This window comes from Podarcis melisellensis, assembly GCF_964234715.1.
Source record: "Podarcis melisellensis genome assembly, chromosome: 14".
Taxonomy (NCBI): Eukaryota; Metazoa; Chordata; class Lepidosauria; order Squamata; family Lacertidae; genus Podarcis; species Podarcis melisellensis.
This window is the reverse complement of record NC_138546.1, coordinates 19,141,068-19,167,379: the sequence shown is the minus strand read 5'-3', so window position 1 is coordinate 19,167,379 and position 26,312 is coordinate 19,141,068. Positions and strand designations below refer to the sequence as shown.

Sequence of the window (26,312 nt, the reverse complement as noted above, 5' to 3'; positions counted from 1 at the left end):
CAACAGAGCCTGGCTAATGGGATGAGCAACTAAACTCTAAGACCAACTGATTTCAGAGGGCTTTGCACTCCAACCCTGAACATGCTTGTTGTTGTTGTTGTTGTTGTTTAGTCGTTTAGTCGTGTCCGACTCTTCGTGACCCCATGGACCAGAGAACGCCAGGCACCTCTGTCCTCCACTGCCTCCCGCAGTTTGGTCAAACTCATGCTGGTAACCTCGAAAACACTATCCAGCCATCTCCTCCTCTGTCGCCCCCTTCTCCTTGTGCCCTCCATCTTTCCCAACATCAGGGTCTTCTCCAGGGAGTCTTCTCTTCTCATGAGGTGGCCAAAGTACTGGAGCCTCAGCTTCACAATCTGTCCTTCCAGTGAGCACTCAGGGCTGATTTCCTTCAGTATGGAGAGGTTTGATCTTCTTGCAGTCCATGGGACTCTCAAGAGTCTCCTCCAGCACCATAATTCAAAAGCATCAATTCTTCGGCGATCAGCCTTCTTTATGGTCCAGCTCTCACTTCCATACATCACTACTGGGAAAACCATAGCTTTAACTATACGAACCTTTGTTGGCAAGGTGATGTCTCTACTTCTCAATATGCTGTCTAGGCCTGTCATTGCCCTTCTCCCAAGAAGCAGGCGTCTTTTAATTTCGTGGCTGCTGTCACCATCTGCAGTGATCATTGAGCCCAAGAAGGTGAAATCTCTCACTACCTCCATTTCTTCCCCTTCTATTTGCCAGGAGGTGATGGGACCAGTGGCCATGATCTTCGTTTTTTTGATGTTGAGCTTCAGACCATATTTTGCACATGCTACATAATTTCAATTTTGAACATGCTACATAATTTCAATAGAACTGATTTTCTTGTAATGCATTTCTGACAAAGATGCCAGCTGGTTTGGTCGTCCAGCTGAAGGTTTGGGTACAGAAGACTGACAGATTTTGGAATCTCAATTCGCAAACACAGACTATACCTGTATCTGGATTCCAGACCATATTTCCCCGGCCGTTCCCATTGTAGCCAATGACTGCTTTTAGTTTCAGGCCCTCGTTACTAGTTAGAGCAGAGGAGAATACCTAGAAGACAAACACACACAGCTTCAGCATGACTTGAGAAGAGATTCCAGACATGTCTCTCACACTGCCTCGGGAAAACTTGACCATGTGGAAAAGGGGCTCTAAAAAGCACTGAGACTCTTATTTTGCTCAAAAACCATTTCATCAAGTCTTGAGACCAGACCAGTATCACTCTGAACACCAGTTGCTGGGATTTTCAAATGGGGGGAATCCTGTTGAACTGGGGTCTTGCTTGCAGACTTCCCATGGGCATATTGCTGACCACTGTGAGAACAGGATGCTGATCCTAGATAGGCCTTTGGTATGATTCAACAGGATTTTTATGTTTACACCAGGCCATTTCTTACCTTCTGGGGTGCCGATGTTTTGAAACGAGGGGTAAAGTGCCTGTAGCAGTCTGGGCGGGTGTTGTTTTGGGGTTTGGATCCTTTGCTTTCCTTTCTACTTTCTAGCACGCAAGAGAGAACAATTGGAAAGTATCTTTTAGCGCAGAATTTATGACAGCATTATTTAAGAGCCATTGTTATATAGAATTTTAGCATGTTTCCCAATAAATTATTATTTACGAGCTGTGAAAATTGGTCTTAATACTTTGCAAACTTGGGAAACGGATGAAGCACACAATCAAACCGGATGTAGTAACATACAAATGGATAAAAAGCAAGCATCTGCTATCTTGAGAAGAAGAAAAATTTGCAAAGCCACTGTACTCAACTAGAGCCAGGGCTTTTTCGGCTGCGGCTCCAATCTGTTGGAATGCTCTGTCACAAGAGACTAGGGCCCTGCGGGATTTGACATCTTTCCGCAGGGCCTGCAAGACAGAGCTGTTCCACCAGGCCTTTGGTCAGGTCGCAGCCTGACTCACTCCTTTGGCAATCTTCACAGAACTTTAGCCTAATGGTTGCCATCAATTTGATTTGAATTAATTTTATAATGAAATGATTTTAGAATGTACTGTTTTATTGTTGTTAGCCGCCCTGAGCCCGGCTTCAGCTGGGGAGGGCGGGATATAAATAAAATTTATTATTATTATTACATGTTGACTTACCATTCCCTGCATGGCTATAGGGTCTTGGACAAGGCTGAATGACTTCAGGTTTCACAGCCAGAGAGTCTTCACTAGGGACAGTGCCCTTCAAAGCAAGAACTAACCGGACTTTATCCTCATTAGCTGCCTCTCTGTAGCTGCCTTTCTGATATGCTTCCTTCTCTTCTTCAGATTCAGAAGTATCTGAAAGAGAGGAAACAGGGGAGAGTGAGTGAAAGAAGAGCAACAGCCCCTTGTTATACATCAGCTCTGGAGCTCAAGTATAGCAATGGAACTGAAACACTTTAGCTTCAGTTCTTTCGTTTAGGTACTCCAAAATACAAAGCCCCCTGAGAACCATGCCTGGAACAGAGATCAGGCCAGTTCTGCAGGGCAAGTCCCATGAATTTTAATTTACACAAAGTGTGGAAAGGATGAAAATGCCAGAAAGAAATGGCTACTTCCAGCCTTCTGCCTGAACAGAGAAGGAATTAGATTGATGTTTTTTCATTCAGTTTGGTTAGAGTGCTGTTCACAGCAAGCGGTAAGGGGGAGGGTCATATCTCAGTGGTCAAGAATCTGCTTTGCATGCAGAAGGTTGCAGGTTCAATTCCCAGCACCTCCAGGTAGGGCAGGAAATGCCCCCCACCCAGAAATCCTGGAGAATCGCTGTCAGTCAGTGCCTACAATACGGAACTAGATGGTCTGACTCAGCATAAGGCAGTGTCCTGTATTTGGATAACTTTTCAGTGTTTGTTTTATGGGATGCAATTGATAATCCTTACCCTTTACAAATGGAATGTTCACCTAGGTCTACTCGGAGTAGACCACTTGAAATTAATGACATTACTAACTTTGATTTATTAATAATAGTAAAAGTTAGCTGGATACAACCCACTTTGATTAAGCATGGAAGGGAATGAAAAGAACAAGTGGCGGACAACAATGGGGATGGGGTTCAGGGCGCCTGAAGGATTTTAAGGGGCTGACAAGGATTTGCTTCATTTGGAGTGCTCTCTGCTCACCGCAATGCCCCATTGGATGGATGGAGCTGAGCTCCAGACAAGGCGGGGACACAATGGTTGGCCGAGGAACCACCTGGCGGGGGATATCATTAGCCCCGGGCGTCAAATCATGTGACCTTTCCAGATTGGCTTCTGTGGATAAAGAACAGAAAAGGGGGGGGGGAGAGAGAATGAGAGGCAGGGTGGTTTAATGGTTAAAGTGCTCAACTGGCACCAGGGATATCAAGGGAAAACATGAAATTTACTGCGTGACCTTGGACCAGTCATTCTCTTGTCAGCCTAGCCTACTTCCCAGGGTTGAGAGGATATAAAGGAGTGGGGGAAGACAAAACCTTGAACTGACCTGAGAAAGGATAAGGTACAAATATAATGAACAGAAGTAACACCTTTGTCACCTCTTTTGATGGTTGTAGTTGTCAACAGCTCTAATGTCTGTTAGGGTTATTCTGAAAATGGTTATGTCCCAATTTTTATTTTTTTAACCTCCCCCCCAGTCAAAACAGGAAACTTCCTGAATTTTAAAGGTCATACTTATTAGCCCAAACCATTTTTACTGGTCCCTCTACCCCATATATCAGGCATTTGGTCCATAAAAGGAAATAGCCTTAACCCTCCCTCCCTGCTCTGCTCACCTGGAAAATCTCTCTACTTGCCAAAGACAACCAGGAAAATGTCTGTCTACAAATCTGTGTCAAAGACATACACAGACAGTAATAGATGCAATGGCAGAGCTCTTTAGAGACTACTGTACTGATGAACACCCAGTCCAAACCCCCTGATGATCTCTCCCAGCGGCTGCATGTAGATGTTGAAAAGCATGGGGGAGAGGACAGAACCCCGAGGCACCCCACAAGTGAGGGCCCAGGGGTCTGAACACTCATCCTCCCTCCACCACTTTCTGGACACAGCCCAGGAGAAAGGAGCAGAACCACTGTATAACAGTGCCCCCAGCTCCCAGCCCCTGTAGACGGACCAGAAGGATGTTATGGTCAATGGTATCAAAAGCGGCTGAGAGATCCAGCAGAACTAGGAAACAGCTCTCACCTTTGTCCCTAGCCTGCTGGAGATCATCGACCAGTGCGACCAAGGCAGTTTCAGTCCCGTGATGAGGCCTGAATCCCGGACCGGAAGGGATCCAAATGGTCCGCTTCTTCCAGGCATGCCTGGAGTTGTTCAGCAACCACTCGCTCAATCACCCAGCGAAGTAATGATAGCTATTTCATTGTAAGACAGCTGTGGGATTTCGCAAGTAGCATAACTGAGCAACAAATGCAGACTTACCAACTCTGTTAGAATCTGAGGACTCGGAGGAATCGATTCTGGAATGGTAACAAGTCCAGAGTTTAAAAGACGGGAAAGTGAAAATGCAGATGTAAATATGCAGGCACCTATCATATTTCCAAAGACAATTGCTTTAGTGAGGAAACATTGGGCTCTTACTCATCCTTGAAGGACTCCTCTGCAAACACACCTAGGAAATCCCAGAGGAAGATGGCATCTCCAACACTGATGACTTGCCTTTGGTCAGGGGTGAACCTCACCTGCTGTATTGGCTCAGAATGGCCAATAAACACCTGGGGAAAGAAAAGCAAAAGCAGATTGTCCTTTGTAAGCCACGGCCTCTTGGAACTGCATTGCAGAGCATGTAAAGACAGGGAGACCCAAATTATTATAGTTACACCATGCAAACTAGTGGTTAAGAGTGTTGGACTAGGATCGGGGGAGACCAGAGTTGAAATCTCCAGTCAAACATGAAGCTCCTCTGGTTGACTTAGGATTTCAATATTTCATTTTCAGGGGTGTTTACAATGGCAGCTTCAGTAAATATATTATTGCATATATTTCTGGCAGCTCTATCCTTTTGTTGTTGTTAGCAATCTTGATTAGATGTAATTATTTTTAAACAATAAGTGAAATGAATAAATGAGAACTTATATGCTGAGGACTCAAATCCTAAGCATGCACACTAGATAATATGTCGCACTGAACATGGTGGGACTTACTCCTAAGTAAACATGCATGTGACTGTGCTACAGAGCGACGGCACTGCAAGCCACTAAAAAGGTAGATGCAAATTTTAATCATCACAGAAGACAAGCCAACTAATTTTTCTATCCAAAACACACCTGGTATGTTCTTTAATTAAATTTGCACCCCATCTCAGATCATTCCAAATCATTTCATTTTCAACTTATTTACACTATGTTTTTCAATAGTCTGCTGCAAATCAATTCAATTCCCCTCCAATTTCCCCCACTAATTTACTCCCCAATTCATCTCTAAAGAAAGTCATCCTATCTTAATTTATTACTTCAAATTAATTTCTTATTCAGTAATCAATGTATCCACTGTATTCACAAACATAACATGCAGAATGAAGAGGGTTTTTTCCTCAACAACTGACCACTGCAATATATTCTTATATTCTTTATAAGTTTGCTTCTATTCAGGATTCCAGTCAACCATTCTATTCTCTCCTCACAATTTCCCTTTTTTTTCCTTTTCCAAGTGAGGTTCAACATCCAATGTCTGCTGAACGTTTTCACCTCTCCTTAATCAGTTTCAGGGAGTTTTGCACCTCTTGGGTGTTGTTGTTGTTCGCCGAAAGATATTCCCCTCAAGCACAACGATAGTTCTCCCCCCTGTTTGTTTCTCTGTGGCCCTCTTCTGGCTCCATTTCATCACTTGAATGCTCTACTATGCTGTTCACTGTACAATCTAGCCTGAACACTGACAACTGGAGGGGAAAAGACTGCCCTGCTGTTGAGTGTAGTACCTGAGAGTTGACATCAAATCTCATGCCATAATCCCACACCTTGAGGACCCTATCGCCAGCTGTCAAAAGAAACCGGGCATCGGAGCTGAAGGCCAACGAAGAACAAGACTGCTTGTGCACTTGTGGGACCTGCAATCAAGACAAACCACCCCCAATATTGAACCCATCTGTTTCCACCAAAAGGACAAATACACTGAGAACAGACACAAAGAAAAGAATGTTTGTAAAGAGATAGGAAGTAATCAAATAAGTGGAGTTAGCAACCCTGGGAAGAGATTTATATAAAGGTGAACCATATCTAGTGTCAACATTTCAGTGCTTTAATCTCCTAGCTACTGCCCCCACTATTACGGTCCCCATGGAAAACTGGGTGGGGTCCCAGGTAGCATTGGCAATGGACACTACCATTTCAGAAATCTTTTGTGTGTGTTTTTGGACCGAGTCATTATGTGGTTGCTCTACCAAGCCATCCAACCAAATGTAGCAGAGAAGGCTGCCCTAAGGAAGAGTGAACATAGGCTCCTGAGTAGGTTTTAGTCTGAGCAGTGCTCTGACACATCTTTGAGAAGCGCATCTCCATCAGTCTGCTACAAAGGCATCCACTGCTGGGACTTTAAGGTCCTCTATGGCTTGCTGATCAAAAGAATAAAATCTTTGTGCAAAGCCATTAGATCATTTGGCTATGTCTAGCCCATTCTGTCTTTGAAAGATAAAAGGGAGAGGAGCTGCACACTGAGAAGATTTTGGTTCATGAAACATGGAGGGTCTTTCAAGAGGCTGCAGTAGACAGATCCTTTGAGACCAGTTGGAGACCCAAGGATAAGATTACTTTGAAGAGGAATGGTAAGAAATCAGCATCATTAGAGTCTGGTATTGGAATCACCATCTATGTGGCCTCATTCCATTTCTCAAGATCTGAGAAGAAGAGTCCTGCTCTGGAGCATGGGGCCTGTGGGGGTGGCCTATTTGTGGGCTGCATTAAGCTGCTAGGAACCAAATGAGGACAAAGAGATTCATTTCCCTCTTCTTCAGAGGAGTGCTGTCTGATCAGGATGATTAAGCTGAGTGACCTTTGCTCATTCCTTTGCCATCACTATGTCTACAGCATGTTTCATTTTCGGGTACCAGCTCCTTAGAAACGTCAACCAGGAGAGTATCTTTTGTTTCTTTGAATAAATAATGTCTCCATAATAAAGTAAGGGAATAGGGAGCATGAGCCTGATCAACTGAGAAACTTCAAGACATACAAGTAAACTGGCATCTGGCAATAATTTAGTAATTTCAGAATGATGCAATCCCTGGGATTTTCACTGCAGAGGCAAATGCACAGGGGGAAAAACACCCTGGAAACTGTATGCGAGCCCAACCTCAGAACACAAAGAAGTGACCACAGGAGTCCCTTACCACTCTGATCAAGCGTCCAGACTTGGCATCAATCACCAGAACCTTTTGCGAGCATGTTGCCACCAGCAGGTGGCCCAGAGGGAAAGGGGCAAAGCAGAGTCTCTCAGCCATGTCCAGAACAGTGCTGTCCAAATCCAAAATGCTCATATCTACTCTCAGCAGCTGCCAGGCAGAACAACAAATAATAATAATAATAATAATAGCAGTAGTAGTAGTAGTAGTAGTAATAATAATAATAATAATAATAATAATATCCCATTTCTTGAAGCAAAATATTTCTGCACTAAAACAGAAGACGAGAAAGAGAGCACTCAGGCCTGGTCTATACATACAGCACAATTAAGTGGACTGTACAACATCATAAGGCATGAGATGCACTATTTTTCAACAAAGGAGCAGGGGCCGACCTTAGTAATACAACCCTCATGTCACCTTACTGAAGTCAAGTTAAGCAGGGTGCTGGGCTTTTGGGAAGGAGCCGTGAGAGCTCTCTGGCAGGGTCTTAGAGCCTTCCTGTCTCCTTCCCAAAGCTGGGCAAGCATTAATCACCCTGCTATTACTGCAGCCCAGCAGATGTAGCTAAGGGCCACCCTGACTGAGAACAGGCCAGCATTTCAGGTGCTCTCTCAGTTTAGACAAAAAAAACCTGCCAACTTTTCCACTCTGTAACTGTGAGGGTTACATGTTTCTGGAAGCTTCTTTCCTGAGGAAGAGCGAGTGGTGACCAGGTGTCAAGTTACCTCATCTAAGGAATAAGCATCCATGAGAGTCACAATGTATTTGGAAGGTCCCACAAAGGCCAAGAGATGTCCATCGCCGCTGACAGAGAGAGCATCAGGACCGAGGTCAGCATCTTGTGAAGTGACATTTGCTGAATAAAAGGTAGATATTTAGTATGAGAGGTTATTTGTTTTATTAAATCGGTGCATTTCTACCCCACCTTTCCCTGCAAGAAGCTCAAGATGTCTCATTTTATTCCCACAACAACCCTGTTAGGGTGGGACTCTGTGATGGGCCCAAAGTTACCCAGTGACTCATGGCAGAGGGGTATTTGAACCCTGGTCTCTTGGGTCCTAGTTGGGCACTCTAACCACCACACCAAGAAAGTAGAAGGAAAGACTCACTCATCAACTCACACCAAAATCATAATGCAGCACGAGTTCACAAACCATTAGGGCCGGAGTCAGGATCCCTTTTCCTGTCAATGGCCACATTCCCTTGGGGGTAATTTGTTGGCTTCAGCACACCAGTAGTGGCAGAACCAAACCCAGAAGTGGGTGGGGGACACCCCTTTTCATGGAAGTCTTTCCCAAATGAGGAAATAAAAATGGAAAATGAACTTTGGCAAAAGAAACGCAAGCAAAGGCTCTTGCTGGTGGTGGAGCACCACTTAGTTAATAGCCGTTGTGGGGATAGGAATGCAGGAGAAAGGAAGCAAAGAGCAGGGTGCTTTAATGGGCACTAGTACAACTAATTTGTCTTAAGAACAAGTGTTTAAGAATTGTTACCTGAGTTTGCTTGCTTCCTCTTCCCTCCCTATACCCTTTTCCTTTTGTGCCATGTTGAAAGAGTGCAGACAGGAACTGTCCTGTTTTAATTGATGGTATACAAGCTGCTCTGGGACCTACTGAAGCTGAAGGGCAGAGTACAAATGCTCTAAGTAAATATATAAACAAACAAAAACCTTACCTAGTACTCTGATAACGTGGCTTTTCTGGATGGCAGAGTTATAAAGAGCCAGGGTCCCATGGCTGCAGGAACTGTACATGAAATTGCCATCTGGGGAGAAGGTCAGGCCTGTGATTGACCCACGGTGCTGCCTGCAAAGTGCCAAAAAGAATGAAAGAAAGCAGAACACTTCAGATGGCAGCAGTGAGATCACATGATGGAGTTAAAGAAACATATGGAGGGCAAGGCTATCAGTCGCTATCAGCCACAGTGGCTAGGTTCTACCTGCATTGATGGCAGCAGTATGCCATTTGCTTGGAATCTCAAGGCATTTAGTTGGCCATTGTGAGAAAACAGTGCTGGACTTGATAAACCATTTGTCTGATCCAGAAGGACTCTTCTTATGAAATGTTCCTCCATTAAAAACCAAAACCTTTCGCATAGAAAACAAGAAGGATTCTAGCCTAGCCTTCTCTCCAACAGGCAGGTTTTCTATATGGAGGGATATATATTTTGTGTAATGGAGGTGTGTCCCATTTGATTTCTTCCCCCTACATTCTCAACTGGTACAGCCCATACAGAGCTTTTACCATTTCATTGGTCAGAACCAGGTCCATGTCAACAGAGAAGCCTGCCTGCTCTCCTAGACCTCACCCCCACCCTGCACTTTTAGCCTCTTTTCACCTTCTCACAACATGAACAGAGAACTCCAAAGTCTGCAAGAAGCTGATCTCCCACATTTCTGTTCCTCTTGAAGGAACATCCAACTGAGTTGTATCCAATGCTACTCAAAGTAAACCCACTGAAATGAATGGCGATTAGTAGCAGGTTCATTAATTTCAATGGCTCTTCTTTGAGTAGCTACAACCCACTGCCCTCAACTTTCATCATTTTGGATTGATACATGGAAGAATGCTCAGGATGCAACTTTGAAAGTATATATTGAAAACATACTTGTGTTCCTCAAGGAGTTTTGAGGCAGCCAGACTGATGGTCCTCACGACACCAGTATCAAAACCGCAAGCAAAGATAAATTGCGAGGGATGGAAAGAGACGGCACACGGTGTTTCGTCAGAGGCAGTGAATTCATAGAGCTATAGGGGGCAGAGGATCATGCTGATCAGACACAAGACGGACTGGCAATAACAAGCTGCCAAAGTCTTAGGCCTCATTCTCACTACACATTTAAAGCACTATGATACCACTTTAAACAGCCACGGCTTCCCCTAAAGAATCCGGGGAAGTGTAGTTTGCAAAGGGTGTTGAGAGTTGTTAGGAGACCCCCTGCTCTCCTCACAGAGCCACAATACCCTGAGTGGTATATTAACCAATCCATCTACCCAGGGAAACCTGAGAGATGTAGCTCTGTGATGGGAATAGGGGTCTCCTAACAACTCGGAGGAGCCTTAACAAAACTACAGCTCCCAGGATTATTTGAGTGAAGCCATGACTGTAATACTTTCTTGTTTCAATAGGCTTCTGGGAATTTACTATTTTTTTAGCAAGGAGCTGTTGCTGTGCTGTTTGTATTGTAAGGATTTGAATGTGATCTTCTATATGTATATATCTGAATTCTACTAATGGTTCGTTGTTTTTTAATGACAATTTTTTAGCTGTTTCAATTTTAGTTGTAAGTAGCCTTGAGTCCTATCAGGGAAAAAGCCAGGATATCAATAATAATAATGTGGTATCACAGTGCCTTACATTTATACTGCAGATGTTGCCTTAACCTCAAATCTCAGCTCCATGTCACTGGAGCAGATAGGCTTGAACCCAACAAAACAACCAACAGGAGATAACTCACCAACTCAATCTAATAGAAGTATTAGCTATTAAGGAAGGACTGAACTACGGTGGGAGGAGGACTGACATGTGCTGTCAACTAGACCTAAGATAGTCACATCCATTGATTTCAACAAGCTGACTCCAAATAGAATTAACGTTCGATATGATCCTCTGAGTCCCCGGTAGACTTTATGAAAAAGGCATTCTTGACATTACCTGCTGCATAGTCTCAAGGTTCCAGACGCGAATGGTGTTATCCTGAGAGACAGTCACCAGCTGCTTCTGGGATCTCTCCACAGAGAATGCCAAAACAGAATCCAGATGGGAGCGCATGATGGTGCAATAGTCCTTAGACTGGATGTCCAGGCAACCCACATTCCCAGAGGCAGTTGTGCACAAAACCTTCAGGTTATCTGGGCTGATGCGGACCGAACTCACCGGGCTGTGATGCTCTGCAGGAAAAAAAGCCGCCCAATGAAGAGTCTGCAGGTGACATGCTTGCGACTCATTTATGCAAAAACTTTTTTCTCACTTTCAGGCAAGAGTGTTTATGCTTGTGAAACCAAAGCGACACCAGTCATAGGTTTGGCAGAATGTATTTTTTAAAACAACAACAACAACAATACCTGGAGGCTCAGAGGCAGCATGCCTCTAAATACCTGTCACTGTGAAACAATAGCAGGAGATGGCTATGGACTATCCTGCTTGCGGGCTACCCAGAGGCCATCTGGTTGGCCACTGTGGGAAACAGGATGTTGGACTAAACAGGCTTCTAGGTAGGCCGTGAGAACTCTTCATATGATTAGGGAAGCAAACGGGCACGGATCTCACACTTCATGGCAATTTTTCTAAATTTACACGTAGCTTGTTAACGAGACAATGAAAGATGTCCATGGTATATAGGTCCTGGAGCCATGCCTGCAGGGTGAACATGCCACAGGGATTGGTAGTGGAATTGCCACAGAGCTCTTTTTTAAAAAACAGGGGACCATTTATCAGTCTGAGGGCCACATTTCCTTCTGGACAACCTCCCAGAGGCTACATATCACTGGTGGGCAGGGCCAGAGGCAAAAGAGCAATGGATGCGAATTTTACCTCTGCACAGTAAGGCAGTTTCTGCACATGTTCTGCTATCTCCTCCATCCCCACTAGCAACAGGCACCATCAGAATTCTAGGACATATTCCAGCCAGGCAAAAACTCAAAGAGGCTGCAAGGATTGGCCAATGAGGGGTGTGGTTTGGGAAGAGCTCCTGGGGCCCAGTGGGAGAGGCTGAGAGGACCACGTGGGCCTGAGGATCCTGATCCTTAGTTTACTACACAGATATCGTCTTGAGAGGTCTCAGTTATACACCTATGCAGAGCTTTGACCGCACGATCCCGAAGCTCTACGCACCTGCCTCCAAGAAGACTTCAGAGAAGTCCAGTGGCCACAGGCGCAGGTAGCCATCTTCAGAGGCTGTGGCACAGAAAGTTGATGAAAGACATATGCTGTTCAGTGCTATCCCAGGACCTGAAAGAACAAAGATCCAGTACACTCTGAAGCACAAGAGCTGGCAGTGAAGGCCCCACACTGTATAGAGTCGGCTGTAATCTGAGCAAGAAGATTTGGAGCTGGCCCAGATACCCATGTCAGCCATTGTGGGATAATTCTGAAACCCTTTCCGTGCTTAGAAGCCTTTAGTGCAACCTTCCACAGCTAGCCAGAAGTAGCTTGTGTAGAGGAACCTATCCCTCAATGAGCCATTCATTTCTATAGAGCTGGGCAGGAGAATATTGCATGGGTCAGATCCATATCCCACCACGACACTCATAAAGGCATCAGAGCCAAGCAGATTTCTGCCACCAACATGTTGCCATTTGAGCGCTAGGAAAATTAAGCAACACCGAAACAGAAATTATTTCTTGAAAGAAGACTGCTCGCTCCTGCACGACACCTGTGTTTCAAACGGATTGTATCCAGGCTTGTATTTTCTAACCTGGTCCCCTCCAGATGTTTTGGACTACAAATCCCATAATCCTTGACCATTTAGCTATGCTGACTGGGACTGATGGGACTTTTATTCCAAAACATCTGGAGGGGACCAGGTTGGGAAAGGCCAGTTTGGCAAGTTCCCAAGAGGAAAGTTCTGTAGGCAGCCATGGAGAAACCTATGCAGCCCACCTGAGTTAAAAGTTTGCTTCTCCCGCCGATGAGAGTGCTGCCCTTCCGATGGCAAGAGGCGCCGGGCATTTCTGACAGCGACATTCTTATAGTTGATTTCCAAAACGTGTCCACTCCGGCTGCAAACAAACCTGAGAGGAAAGCAGCAAGGTCACCCAGCAGCAACATCATTATAGGACCAAAAGCAATTATAAGACTTTTAGGGGTGCCAGCTTTAAATCAGTAGGTCAAGCAACAAAAGTTGTAGCTGATTAAATCTACGGCTGGCAATTTAATTAAACAGGAAGAGAGTTAAGGGAGCTCCTGCTTATTTCATGTATACTGTATTTCTCAGAGAGTTATGCAGTTATCAGCTTTTTTCAAAAGCATTCATCAAGGAGCAATAAAGTGGAGCAGCTTCTTACAGTGTCCGGTCTTGTGGCTCTCGCTGGGTGGAATGGCCTGCTTCAAAGTCCAAGTCCGTGAACTCCATGGAACGGTACTCGCCCAAATTTACTGGGCAGGAGCGCAGCACTCCACTCCGGACCCGCCACAGCCTCACGTTGTCCCGGCCACACGACACCATTCTGTTATGAGAAATGCTGGGAGTATGAAACTAGACAGGACTTGTTTTTAAGGTACAAGTCTTGCATCGTGCATTGTCACAGTTCAGGTTCCCACAAGCAAAGGGGTGCCTCTTTCTCTCCTCCTGCGTGATGCTGCCTTTCCTTTTTCAGCCTCTGCTTGCTGCCCTGGGCTCCTTTGGGAGGAAGGGCAGGATACACATGCAATAAAACAGCAACAACAAGCTCCACTCTTTACCTGGTGTCATCAAAAAAGGCAATCTTTAAGGCCTGGATGTCCACATCTGTGTGCGCTTTGGCAAGCATCACCACCTCTCCCCCATGGTTCACCTGAACAGTATTCCACACCACCACCATCTGCAAAGGGAGGAGAGAGAGAGGCAGCTGGGTGGGACACAGGAGAGCCAGGCCCTAAAAGCTCACCAAGTGGATCTAGTCAAAGTCAGCACAAACCAAACAAACACATTGCCAGGAGCTTCTGCACAGACCCCAAAGGCAACTTCTCCAGCAAGCGTTAGACTAGGCCCCTGCGGGACTTGACATCTTTCCGCAGGGCCTGTAAGACAGAGCTGTTCCACCTGGCCTTTGGTTTGGACTCAGTCTGACCCTTATGTTTCCCTCCCCTTATGGTTTTGATTTATGGGCTACTATTAAAATAAGGCTGCATTTTAAATTGTATTTCAACCCGTATTTTAATAAACTGGGTTTTTGCTTTTTTTGTTTTTGTTTTTTGTCTCCTCCCATTATGTTTTATTGTAATTTTATTGGTGTTAGCCGCCCTGAGCACGGCTCTGGCCGGGGAGGGCGGGGTATAAATAAAAAATTATTTTTATTTTTATTATTAGACATTCAGTGGCATTAAAAACACAGCAGGTCAAGGAGCAGACCACTAGCCAAAATCTTGGAAGGCCTGTGGCATGAGCCTGACCCTGAAACAACTCCAGCAACAATCTCAAAAAATAGGTCAAAGACATAGCCCTTGCAGAAGGGGCACGTATCAGTAGTGTAAAGGTAAGGTAAAGGACCCCTGGATGGTTAAGTCCAGTCAAAGGCGACTATGGGGTTGCGGCATTCCTCTCACTTCAGGCCGAGGGAGCCAGCATTTGTCCACAGAAAGCTTTCTGGGTCATGTGGCCAGCAGGACTAAACTGATTCTGGCACAATGGAACACCGTGACAGAAGCCAGAGCACAACTCAGCCTGACATCCACCTGCGACTCACACTAATGCAACACTTCCTTGTCATATAATCAATGCAACACTCTTCTAAGGTACTGAGATTTTTAATTTTTTTTAAAAGCAATAGCAGCTCTAGTAAAGTTTCATTTGGATCTCAGTACATTAACAACCAGGTGAATAACTGATCAGGAAAACCTTGCACCCCCTTCTTGCCACATGCTATGACAGAACTCACTCAGGAATGTTAGACAGCAGAGACCAGAGATGGGCAACCTCAGGAGAGGGCATGGGGAGTGGAATGCAGCACTGCAGGTGTTTCTAGCCAGCCCTTTGGACGCTCCGCCCACACCACACCCACTGCAAAGAAAGAAATGCTGATTCACTCACTGTTTTCCCATGTCGGTCCTTCCCAGTGCCACACAGGATACCCCCACTGTAGGAGAAGCTGCAAAAGAACGAGGGGCCAGAGCTCAGCAGCACGCAGAACAACCCGGGTTCAATCTCCAGTTAAAAGCATCAGGTAATAGCAAGTGATGTGGAAAACCTCTGCCTAAACCCCTTGGCAACCTTATGCCCATCAGAGTAGACAGCACTAGCATAAGTGGAGAAGCACTCTGAGTACTTACTCTAAGCCAGATTCCGCTGTTCACTAAAAACCCAGTTTTGACAGCATCAAAACTGGCAGTCTTTCATTTTCTACCTTGCTGCCATGAATCCTGTGAAGGGGTCATGAACAGTGTGTGTGTGAGAGAGAGAAAGAGAGACCTTAAGGAGGAGTTTGGGGAGTTAGATCTAGACCCTTGGCAGGGTGGGCATAGCAGATTTTGATCAAGAGACATCTGTTGAGATCTGTCCTCCAAAGGAGGCTCAGGAAAACTCTCAGAGGTGCCTGCTGTTATCTTTGTTCCAGACACACACTCCTCAGCTTTACCAGCTGAGATGTCTCCAGTGTCTTCCCGTTACACAGCAGCCTTCCCAGGAAACAGAGGGGAATACATTTGATGCCAAGCTGGCAACTAGGGCATGGAGATGCCAGTGTGCACAAACCTCACCTAGCCAACCCACTATAGAAGGAGTGCCCTTTTGCCTGCGTAGCCTCAGGGCTCTGGCTGCTTGGCTTGCTAAATGCTGTGGCCTCCTGTCCCTCACATGGAAGGTGCAAGGGGCTTGTCACTTGTCGGTTCAATATTTTAGAGCATGCCCAACCATGCCTTTGACATCCCATGTAACCGCTGGTTCTTGCAACCTGTGACTTGCCTTACGTACCATACTAATCTTAAAATTAAAGCCTATGGGAGTCAAGAGTTCCAGCTCCTCCTTGCACCCCAGCCTACCCTGCTCCCTCCTGCACTTACCTGAGGCAAGAGATTGATTGCATCCCCGTTTTAAACATGCAGAGGCACCTCCCCGATGGAAAATCCCAAAGACGTATCACACTCAGTTGTCCTATCTGTGCAGAGGCCAGCAAAGTGCTGTTGCCGTTGAACGCCAATGCCACCACCTGCAGAAAATTGAGACATTGTGGGAAAGGGTACCCTGTGACATTAAGCAGAATTGGATTCCTTTCAGGAGAATCATATGCCTTTTACATAGGAAGGAACTGCCTGTCGCTGCTCCTCTTTCAAACCGCACCAATTTGCCCAACATACAGGAGCTGATCAAAGAGTTGAAAGGTAATCAAATCCTTCTTATGGGGTTTTTATTAAACTGGTAACAGAAGCGTGAAGGTCTCCAGAGAATGGCTGTTGCTGCTGTAACCTCGGCCACCACCTGCTACTTAGCATTCACATAGAACTGGAAGAGCTTCACCTTCACTCCCATCACCCCTAGCCAGCTAAGCCGACTGCTGGGAGTTGTACATCAATCTGGATGACCACAGGTTCCGCTACCCCGGTTTCACAACAGCTGGGTGAAGTTTATGAGATACCGAAATACTGCTTCTAATTCTACCCAAGTCTCAAAATGCATTCATCTGACGTTATGAATGCTCCTGGTGGATACCAGGCTTCTTCAACCTGGTGCCCATTCCTGGCCACTGGCCATACTTGCTGGGGCTGAGCAGAGTTGCAGTACATAACATCTGAAGATCCCCAGGGTGAGAAGGGCTGGTGTATTTTTAAGTCTCTCCTGTATTTTTATTGACATGTGGAAAAACAAGACAAAAGAAACAAATATTACCTTATCAGTGTGCCCAGCAAAGAACCGCTGTCTGCCAGTGTCTAACGCAATTGCTATAATCAGAGCATGGCAGGGGTAGACCACCACAGATCCATTTGCAGCCCACAGAGCCTGGGTGACAAAGAGAAAAGGTCAAATGAGAGACTTCTGCAGGGAATGGACTACACTTCTTGCTTGAAGCATTAAGTGCTAAATACGTACGATGAATAAATTCAGGCATACTGACCCATTTGGTGCTGCAGCCTCCAAACCCAATAACCCTCTTCAGCTTCAGGATTGGATCTGGCAAGAGCTTCTGGAGGAGAAAAATCAATCTGTCATCAGATTTAAGATACTCTGATAAGGCCAGGACTACGTATAATAATACACTGAAGTGAGTCTCCACCTTTTCCATTCAGGAAAGGAATCTTGACATGCGAAAAAGTTTCCTATAAGGGCGTGTTACCCAACCAAATTATGGGATGGGAGAGGCCTCTCCATGACATAAGAACCGTTGCTCTGTGGCAAAGCGTTTGCTTTTCAAGCAAAGGTCCCAGATTCAATGCCTGGGTAGGGAAAGATCTTGTTGGAAGATTAAGGACGGATAAAATAAATGGCGACCTCACACAGTGCATAGTTAAACTATGGAACTCACTCCTGCAGGAGGCAGTGATGGCCGCCAACTTGGCTTTAAAAAGGGGAATGGAGAAATTCATGGAGGACAAGGCTATCCATGGCGACCATCCATAATGGCTATGTTCTGCCTCCAAGGTCAAAGGCATTATGCCTCTGAATATCAGGTGCTGGGAACTGCAGGTGGGCAGAGTGCTCTGGTTAGCCCCTGTGAGAACAGAATGTTGGACTAGATGAGGCACTGGCCTAATCCAGCAGGCTCTTCTTACGTTCTTAAGATTGCTGGCCAAAAAGCCTGGCGAGCTGCTGGCAGTCAGTGTAGTTAATACTCACACAGATGGACCAATGGTCTGACTTGGGATAAGGCAGCTTCCTGTTTCCAGCAGCTGCTCCATGCACACATAGCTTGTGGCCAAAATTGGAGGGTTGGCAGCCACTGCTAGTGCAGGGACTGGTGTGGGCAGCAATGATCATAGGAAAGAGGCCAAGACTCAAGAGATCCACGACTTCTCCAGCCAACCTGTGGATTCAGAATTGATCCTGATTTGCTTGTATGAAAAGCTTTTGAAGTGGTAAAGCCATGGCCGGTCTTTATTGAGCCTACGTCATGATTTGTTAAAGGGGTGTGTGTGTTACATGACAATGAGCATTTATCCTGATTTGTTTACAGGGTATTTGCACATCTTTTCAATTCATTTCCTCGCTGCTTTTCAAACCACTAATAGTCTTGTTCCTTTTTAAAGTGGATCAGTTATACCAGGGCAGTGGTTTTCAACCAGTGTGCCGTGGCACCCTGGGGTGACTTGAACGATGGTCAGGGGTGCTGTGGGCAACACTGGTCTCTGTCCCTGTTTCCTTCCCATCCTTTGATGCCTTCCCACATCTCTGCTTCCCAAAGGCTTGCACAGCTATTTTTTTGCAGCAGCCCTGGCTATATGTTCCGCAGGTGAACGGTGCCTCTGGGAGGCACCTCTATTTAGTGGGGAGGAAGCTCACCAGAGACCAGGACAGCAGCAGCAGCTGCCTGGAGGACGCCCAAGGAGAGGGGAGAGGAGACTGAGGGAACACTCCACAAGGGAGGGTGTCCGAAAAAGTGTGAGAGGCTGTCAGCTCTGCAGGCAAGGGTTGCCATAACTGGACTCTTGAGCCCCACAGGGTTGCCGCAGAAAGAATGGATTTAGCTGGTTAAGAAAACAATGGCCTCAAAAAGTTTGAAAAAACTCTGCACCGGGGTAAGAAGTGTGATTTAATCCACTATAAATATGCAAATCTAAAGTTTCAGTTTGTGCCTGAAACTCTCCTGCAAAATACTGACAGTCAGCAGCTATCAGTGGCTGAAGAGGCCTGTGAAATCAAGGCATCTCTTCCAAGTAGCAAGGGGAGATGGGAAGTTAAACAGTGGCACTTTAAATAGTACTAAAAGGCAGGATCTCTCACCATGCAACGAACTGAGTCCTTGGTGGAGATCACCTTTGGTCCCATCGCTTGTGCACACACATCCTGGAAAGAGACAAATTAAAATGTTGGCATGGGAGTCAAGAACCATTTAGGGGTGTGTTATTATTTATTAGCCCTCCAGATGTAGTTGGACTGGCCAGCATGACCAGTGGTCAGGATGAAGGGGGTTGTAGTCCAACCTCTGGAGGGCGGTGGGTATCCCACCCATGTCATAGAGCGTTATTTTGTTTCTATGTTGCTTGCACTCTTTGTGCAATCTTATAAAGGTAAAGTTCAGACTAGTGGCTATATCCCAGATGGCTCCCCATAACATACCATTTCACTGCACATAATAATCTCACAATCAAGCGAGAGGAAGTAGCCATTGAACACTTCTCCTTACAGAGACAAGAGTCATCTTGCTGCCCTGGAGTCCTTTGGAAGGAAGAGCATTATATATCTTCCCTTTAACAGGTAAGAGGTTCTCTGGGAAGCAGCAACGGTGGCTCTTTTGCTGTCTCTTTCTTGAGGAGTAGCAGATAAGCCTTCCTCATCTGACCATCTTTTCCAATCAAAGGTGATAACAAGCTATAGATTTGTTATTCTAGAATGTGCACTCAAAAGTCATGGCTATGGTGCATGCATACCTCATCAGAATCAACACTGACAGCATGAACAGTAACATCCCCGTTTTTGTGGGCATAAACATGAATGCTGCCATCGCCCTCTGAAGGTGCTGGGAGAGAGGAATCCCCTCTGGCCTGTGGTTCTTCCCTCCAGCAGGTCTGGTCCACAGTGTCTACTGTCTGTAGAGGTGCAGAGGTTGCCCGGTGAATCTTGGGGATGCTCTTTGTAAGGAAGGGAGACCGGCGAGGAGTCTGAGAAAATGATAAGCGTTGAAAAACAAGGATCACAGTCACAAATCTCCAATTTCTAAGGAGGGCTAAATCAAGACCCTTTGCCAGATGCCATAGAGCACTGCTTCCTGAAAAGGCAGATGCAATCCAATTCCAAAATATACATGGCTCTGGGCAAGAGAAATAGCTACCAAGGCATACTCACTCGCTTCGGACTGGTAATTTGTTGGATGAGAGACACTCTGTCCTGAACAGGCTTGCTCAGAAATACTTCCTTTGGAAGCTGGCCAACTGGATTGTCTTCTACATGAGCAACTGAAAGGACAAGCAGAAGACATGTGACAACAATCCACTGCAGGTTTGCACAGAAATAAGTCCCACTGCATTCAATGGAGCTGTGCTGTCAGGTAATCATATCTAGGCTACACAACCTCACCTGGGACTTGCTTCTGAATAGATATGTAAAGGATTGCACCATTAGGTTCTTGAAGACATCTACGGGAAATTGTCTGAAATGGGAATTAATTCCAGGACTGGAACAAGCCACGCATTGCTGCAAAAAGGACTGTATTCTATTGCTAACTCATTTCTTATAGAATTTAGGAAGCGAGAGCAGACAACTTCTGGAAGCAGGGCTGAGTGCAACAATGCTCTCCCCAACTTAGGATTCCCAGAAGCTGGTACGCTGCCTCCAACAGTGGAGGTAGAACATAGTGATCATGGCTAGTAGCATCTTTTAGTACAGGGTTAGCCAATGTGGTTCTCTCCAGATGTTGCTGTACTACAACTCCCATCATTCCTGACCACTGTCCATGCTTGCTGGAGTTGATGGGAGTTAAGAGCATCTGGAAGGCAGCACATTGGCTACTCCTGCAGTAGATGTTTTGCTCACATCCACTCTCATCTGGCATAAGGTGGTCTGTGTTGGATGAATTTTGTCCTGGGAGGAAGAGCTTCCGTTCCCCTACAGCCTCCCCCTTTTTTTTTCTTTTTTTTTGCCTACCTGCAGCAGGATTCAAAGTGCCTTTTTGAATAGAGTCAAACGGCATCTTGGACCCATCAGAAGGAAACCTGAGCAAGAAGATCAGAGAAAGGGTGACTGGGAAAAAGCATGGAATGTAAGGAAGAAATGGTTTTGTTTCACTGGCTCAAGGGAGGATGCTGGACTAGCAGACAAAAACACAGAGTTACACTGATTATGGCCATTGGAATGTGGCCAGATGCAGCAAATTCTGAATGTTGCAATAAATGTGGACAAACCAAAGAGAGTGACCACATATCAAGATACTCTTCATGAACGGTTAGCAGCCAAACGGCTTTCTTTGGGGAGCTTTCTGTATTTACACAGATATGCAGAAAATATCTACTTCAAAACCCCAAATGCAGTAACACGAATGGTCCCCGCACCATAGATGTGTTTATCAGGATCTTGCCCAGTGCAGTATCACTGCCAACACTAAGTTCTGGAGGGGCACCTCTCTTCCTACTGAGCTATGTGCCAGACTCCAGAACCACAGAAATACAATTCAGCAAACCATACCTAACATAATCGTAGAGGTCATGCCAATTTTCACCTTTCGGCACAGGAAATGTCATTTCTCGAGGCATGGGGGAGATGCCCTGCGTCGCTAATTTGGACTGATGAGCCTCAGAGGAGGTCACACCTAAAAGCACAGAAAGGATGAAGGAGGCAGAAGCATCATTTGTTAGAAAAAGAGCTTGCAGAACTCCAGTACTGACCTCTGCGAGAAGAGCATTACACCAGCCCAATCCTATGGTATGCAAACTAGTCAGTATCCTATGACTGATTGGCAGACTGAGGTCTGTTTGTGCTATAAGTCTCAACAGCTGGAATTCATGACTTCCAATTAACAAGGGGGGCTCGGCATGAACATGTTGCAATCTGGAGTGTTCAGGGTTCCAAGCAACTGGACTGCATTCCCTGCTTTCTCAGTTTTCTTCCACATTTCAGTTAGTAGTCTATGCATAGTATTCTACGTTCCATCCTCACTGGTCTATAGCTGTAGGTGGTAATTCTTCATTTTGGATTTTGGGGTGAATACGAGGAAGACAAACTTGTGCCCAATCTCAGTTACATAATGATCTTTGATTTTCTGATGTTGAAAAGGCTGTTCTGTTTTGCTGCTAATGAGGCTGCTTGAAATGTGGATTTTTTTGTTTTTCCATTTGATTTTCTTTCAAGGTGTTCTTTTTTTGATATAATGTTACACTATGTTTGTGATGTTTGAAGAAATGTTGTGAGCTGTGTATTCCCCGCCCCCAAAGTAAAATGGCATATAAATGATTTAAATAAATAAATGCCCTAGATATAAAACAGCTTTAACCATGAGATCTTAGCAGCCACGTTCAAGCAACTATTAAGTCAGTGATCCTTTACGCAAGTTCCTTTTAATTCTCACCTGGATCAAAGAGCAAGTCACTAGTGAACAGGTTTTTCACCAGCAGGTTGGAGCAGAGCTTGACACTCTTGAGATGGCTATAGCTTCTGTTCAAGTACAGAGAGAGGATGTAGCGGAGGTCGAGAATCAGGCAGGTCCACCGCACACTGCTGGGAGCCAGGCCCACCAGGTCTAAAGGTCAGAAACACACCAAGGAAACACCTGAATTTATATAGACATTCAACACACTAAATCCCAAACCTTACAGGCAGAATGGGCTTCACGCATTAGCCCACTTCTAATTTTCAAATGCTTTGTGAGGAAGTGGCTATGGCTGTGAGCTGGGATCCAGGTAAGTACCCAGTTCAAATCTCTCCTGGGTCCCAAACTTCCTGGGGAACCAATAATCTTTCAGTGCCTTAGATGGATTGCTGTGATGATATATAAGAAGCGCTGGGAACAGTCAAAGGTGCTATTCTATAGATGCCCAAAGTAGTATTATTTTGGGGGTGGCAAAGCTTTGCTTCTTCATCCATAACCATGTTCTGTTCTCCCTACCAGATCAACTCAAGAGTCTGACCAAAAACCTAGTTTCTCAAGGAACTTTTAATTTCAGCCACCAGCATCCTGAGGACCAAATCAGAAGGCATTCAGAGCTACCTAAGCTTGCTGAGCAAACAGCAATTTGGTTGGTCTTCTTTGCGTTTTACCTTGCTTGGAAGCCTTGGATGTGCTTTCATAGACTGACCCTCTGGCTGCCCCACAAATAAACGGGAACTGCAGCCATGTGGCAGTTGACTTGAACTCCTTAAAGAGATTGGAAAAGGAAATGCGGACCACCTGGCTGTCCTGGAAATAAAGAAATGCAGACTATTCACATGGGTTAGCTATTTCAATAGGAAGGCAGCAAACACCCAGTTCTTAAGAAACAATAAATATCAATATCCATGGCTGATGAAAGAAAACCTACATTTTAAGCAAAGCTACATACTGTGACCAGTGATGGACAGAAGGTAGTTCAGGATCTACTGAGAGATCTCTGGATGATCAGCAAGGTGTTCTAACTCCCAACTGTTTGGCTCCACCTTCTCTGAACTGTGTTCATTTCAGCTTGGTATTATAGCAACAACAGCAATCTAACTTTAAGAACTAGTGTCTTGAGTTTTTACGGCTTCCCCCATCTTCCCGCCTCATTTCCTTTTTCTTTTTTTGCTATGCCTTTCTGACTGTGTTGGTGAGGAATGTCTTTTATTGTCCCTGATTATATGTAAGCTGCTCTGGGAGGCTTTTTGGCTGAAGTGTGGAGTAAAAAAAAAAGTTAAGATTAAACTAAGAAGAGAAGAAGAGCTTGGATTTGATATCCCGCCTTTCACTCCCTTTAAGGAGTCTCAAAGCGGCTAACATTCTTCTTTCTCTTCCTCCCCCACAACAAACACTCTGTGAGGTGAGTGGGGCTGAGAGACTTCAGAGAAGTGTGACTGGCCCAAGGTCACCCAGCAGCTGCAGTGGAGGAGCGGAGACGCGAACCCGGTTCCCCAGATTACAAGACTACTGCTCTTAACCACTACACCACACTGGCTCTCAGTGGTGTGAAGGATTTCATTTGAGGTTTTCTGTATGCACAGCAACTGCTCTATAAGTGAGCCAGGGAGTGGGGAAGCTCTGCTGGGCAATGACTCTCCATTCCTGTCCCACAGTAATCTTATTCTGGAAGCCCTTTGAGATTTCTACAGGCCTGTCTTTGACAACCATAAGGACTAGAACTCTGCATTTCATAAAAACAAAAGCTACAATGCTCACAAAGCTCTGCAAAGGTGAATGGATCAAGGCCTCCAAAGAGGATAGGCCCACTCGGTGGTACCACAAAGGGTACTGTAAGAGATCTGCATTGCCTCAGACCACCTAACATTGCCCTCTTGCTCATTTCATTACACAACTGATCATTAATAAATAGGAGAGAAACTCTCACCCACCTCTGTGGCAACGTCCAAGTGCACCACGAAATATTTGGTCGGTGCTGGCTTGAAGAGGATGTAGAGGTAGCGACCGGTGAGACCCAATGACTGTGTACTGGTCTTGGGGAGCTGGAGGTAGTTACTCGCAGGCACAGCACCACTGATGCGGTACACTGTCCCTTTCAGAGTCTTGTCCTGAAGACAGGAGGATAAAACAGATGGAACAGCTCTGGTAAAAGAATTCAAGTCACACAAAAGCTGGAGGAAACCAAGGATGCTGACTCCCGTATGTAGCATAATGGCAATTAACACAGCATTAAGGAAAGATCAGCAAAGGACTTAGTGTTCCATTTCACTCTCCCTGGTGTGATCCCCAAGTGGAGGGGGACAAGGATCCAGTTCAATTCCCAGAAAGCTCCAGGTTTGAGACTTCCAGCAGATGGAAGTTCTGACACATATGAAAATGTACATGGCTTTGGTGGGAAGACATATGATGCAGAAACCTTCCTAAAGCCAAACAGGTTTGTGGCTGACCCAGCCTTCTTCAACCTGGTGTAGTGGGTCAGTATGCCTGGCTGTTGACCAGAAGGCTGGTGTTTCAAACCCACCCAGGGATGGCTGTGGGCAGGATTCCTGCACTGCAGGGAGTTGGACTAGATTACCCTTGGGGTCCCTTCCAACTCTACAATTCAATGATTCTATGATTACAGAGGTTTTGGACTACTACTTTGTTGTCCAGATATCTGGAGGCAAAGGTGCCCTTATGCATGCTACTTTTGAGTTCCATTAGGGAAAGGCAGGATAAATGTGTCACTCTTTCCATCTCCCCCCTATTCATGGAAGGGAGAGCTCACATGCAGCAGTGGGGGCAGTGCTGCACTTGGTCGCCTGCAGACTATTTCCACTCACCACAGGCGACCAGCTGACTGCTAATACCAAGGCTACGTTTAACTACCCAAGAAAGGATCAGGAACTTCTGACACTACCATAAAGGTTGTCACATCGCCCTCCTTCGTGGACCTTTTCCATTCCTCAACTTTAAAGTGCTTGAAGATGTTTAGATAGGGATGCTGCCACACTGTAGAGAAAACAGATCAGTTAACCCACAAACAATGTGATTCCTGCTCTTGAAACTACTTCCCTCCCTTTACACAAAGCAGGATTATCCCAATGCTATCTTCCAAAATTAGAATTAGACTCCTAAACAGAAGGACAGCTATGAGTCTGGGGGGGGGGGGATTTGTATTTTTGCTAAAATGATCTCATTCTCTCAATTTTCCCACAAAACAAACTGTTAAAGATAATCAATAGAAATGCCATCTTACTTTCCAACATCAGAAAATGAAGAAAAAGAGCTAAAAACTCAGCCAAGGTATATGTGAGAAGGTTCAGTGCCTAAATAATGACCTTACATTTAGTAAGGGGATGGGGGTTGAGTCTTTTTTTCTTCTATGTGACTTTTTGGGATGAACACTTTAATATATTCTGCTTTCCCAGAATGTCCAAACACACCACAGCTAAAAAGATCCAAAACATCACAGACTATTTCATATATATACTGTATATGTATATCTACCCTGGGCTCCTCCTGGGGAGGAAAGACAGGATATAAATCCAAAACACACACACACAGCAACTCAGCTAGTCCTCCAGAAAGCCAAAATTATCTCATAAGCACTAAGAACATAAGAACTGCGTCCAGTCACGGCTGCCTACAGGCAGAAATCCAGCAGGCGAGAAGATGCGTCTCCCCACATCACAGAGAGGAGCGAAAAGGCTACACCTGGCGAATTTCTGCCTGTCCTGTCATGCTGCTGCGGCTTTGAAAGCGCAGGAGCCCTGTCAGGAACAGCAACAGCAGCAGCTCCACGGGTTTTCTTTGTCTCGGAATAGGGGAATCGGTGGGGCTGTCGGGGACTCTTCCCTCTCCCGCCCCGTGGATGCTCAGACTCCGAGGAGCCTCCAAACCAGCCCCGCCTGCCCTGCTGGGATCCTAATGCCCCTCATTTCCCCAGAGCCCAATACCCGCCCTGGCTCCCCTGCCCTCCCGCTTCCCTCGGCGGGCACCTCTGGCCATGGCTGCCCCGCTCTCTCTCTGCGGCTCCGCTTCAAGCCCGCTCTCCCTTCCCGCCGCTGCCCGAGAGGAGCGCGCCCAGCCTCCCGCAACCATAGAGTCGCCTCGGGCGGACTGCGGAGAATGGGGGGAAAGCCTAC

The 26,312-nt window shown here is 45.7% G+C and overlaps 1 protein-coding gene across 1 annotated transcript in view; it reads right to left on the bottom strand.

The window, feature by feature from the left end:
• Window positions 1–26,269, bottom strand: part of WDR90 (WD repeat domain 90) — a 39,898-nt gene extending 13,629 nt beyond the window's left edge. The window contains exons 1-30 of the mRNA XM_081887365.1: window positions 26,166–26,269; window positions 25,085–25,176; window positions 24,117–24,293; window positions 22,854–22,992; window positions 22,165–22,335; window positions 21,285–21,408; window positions 20,748–20,815; window positions 19,950–20,059; window positions 19,535–19,765; window positions 18,888–18,950; window positions 17,065–17,133; window positions 16,839–16,949; window positions 16,016–16,161; window positions 15,048–15,105; window positions 13,721–13,839; window positions 13,324–13,485; window positions 12,920–13,050; window positions 12,152–12,268; window positions 10,973–11,208; window positions 9,926–10,065; window positions 8,993–9,123; window positions 8,044–8,174; window positions 7,304–7,465; window positions 5,900–6,028; window positions 4,564–4,697; window positions 4,405–4,442; window positions 3,124–3,255; window positions 2,120–2,302; window positions 1,419–1,519; window positions 969–1,071 (exon numbers count right to left, since the gene is read on the bottom strand). Of these exons, the coding sequence (XP_081743491.1) occupies window positions 969–1,071; window positions 1,419–1,519; window positions 2,120–2,302; window positions 3,124–3,255; window positions 4,405–4,442; window positions 4,564–4,697; window positions 5,900–6,028; window positions 7,304–7,465; window positions 8,044–8,174; window positions 8,993–9,123; window positions 9,926–10,065; window positions 10,973–11,208; window positions 12,152–12,268; window positions 12,920–13,050; window positions 13,324–13,485; window positions 13,721–13,839; window positions 15,048–15,105; window positions 16,016–16,161; window positions 16,839–16,949; window positions 17,065–17,133; window positions 18,888–18,950; window positions 19,535–19,765; window positions 19,950–20,059; window positions 20,748–20,815; window positions 21,285–21,408; window positions 22,165–22,335; window positions 22,854–22,992; window positions 24,117–24,293; window positions 25,085–25,176; window positions 26,166–26,268 (3,811 nt within the window). The 5' untranslated portion in view covers window position 26,269. The remainder of the gene's footprint in view (window positions 1–968; window positions 1,072–1,418; window positions 1,520–2,119; window positions 2,303–3,123; window positions 3,256–4,404; window positions 4,443–4,563; window positions 4,698–5,899; window positions 6,029–7,303; window positions 7,466–8,043; window positions 8,175–8,992; window positions 9,124–9,925; window positions 10,066–10,972; window positions 11,209–12,151; window positions 12,269–12,919; window positions 13,051–13,323; window positions 13,486–13,720; window positions 13,840–15,047; window positions 15,106–16,015; window positions 16,162–16,838; window positions 16,950–17,064; window positions 17,134–18,887; window positions 18,951–19,534; window positions 19,766–19,949; window positions 20,060–20,747; window positions 20,816–21,284; window positions 21,409–22,164; window positions 22,336–22,853; window positions 22,993–24,116; window positions 24,294–25,084; window positions 25,177–26,165) is intronic.
• Window positions 26,270–26,312: the final 43 nt, after the last annotated feature.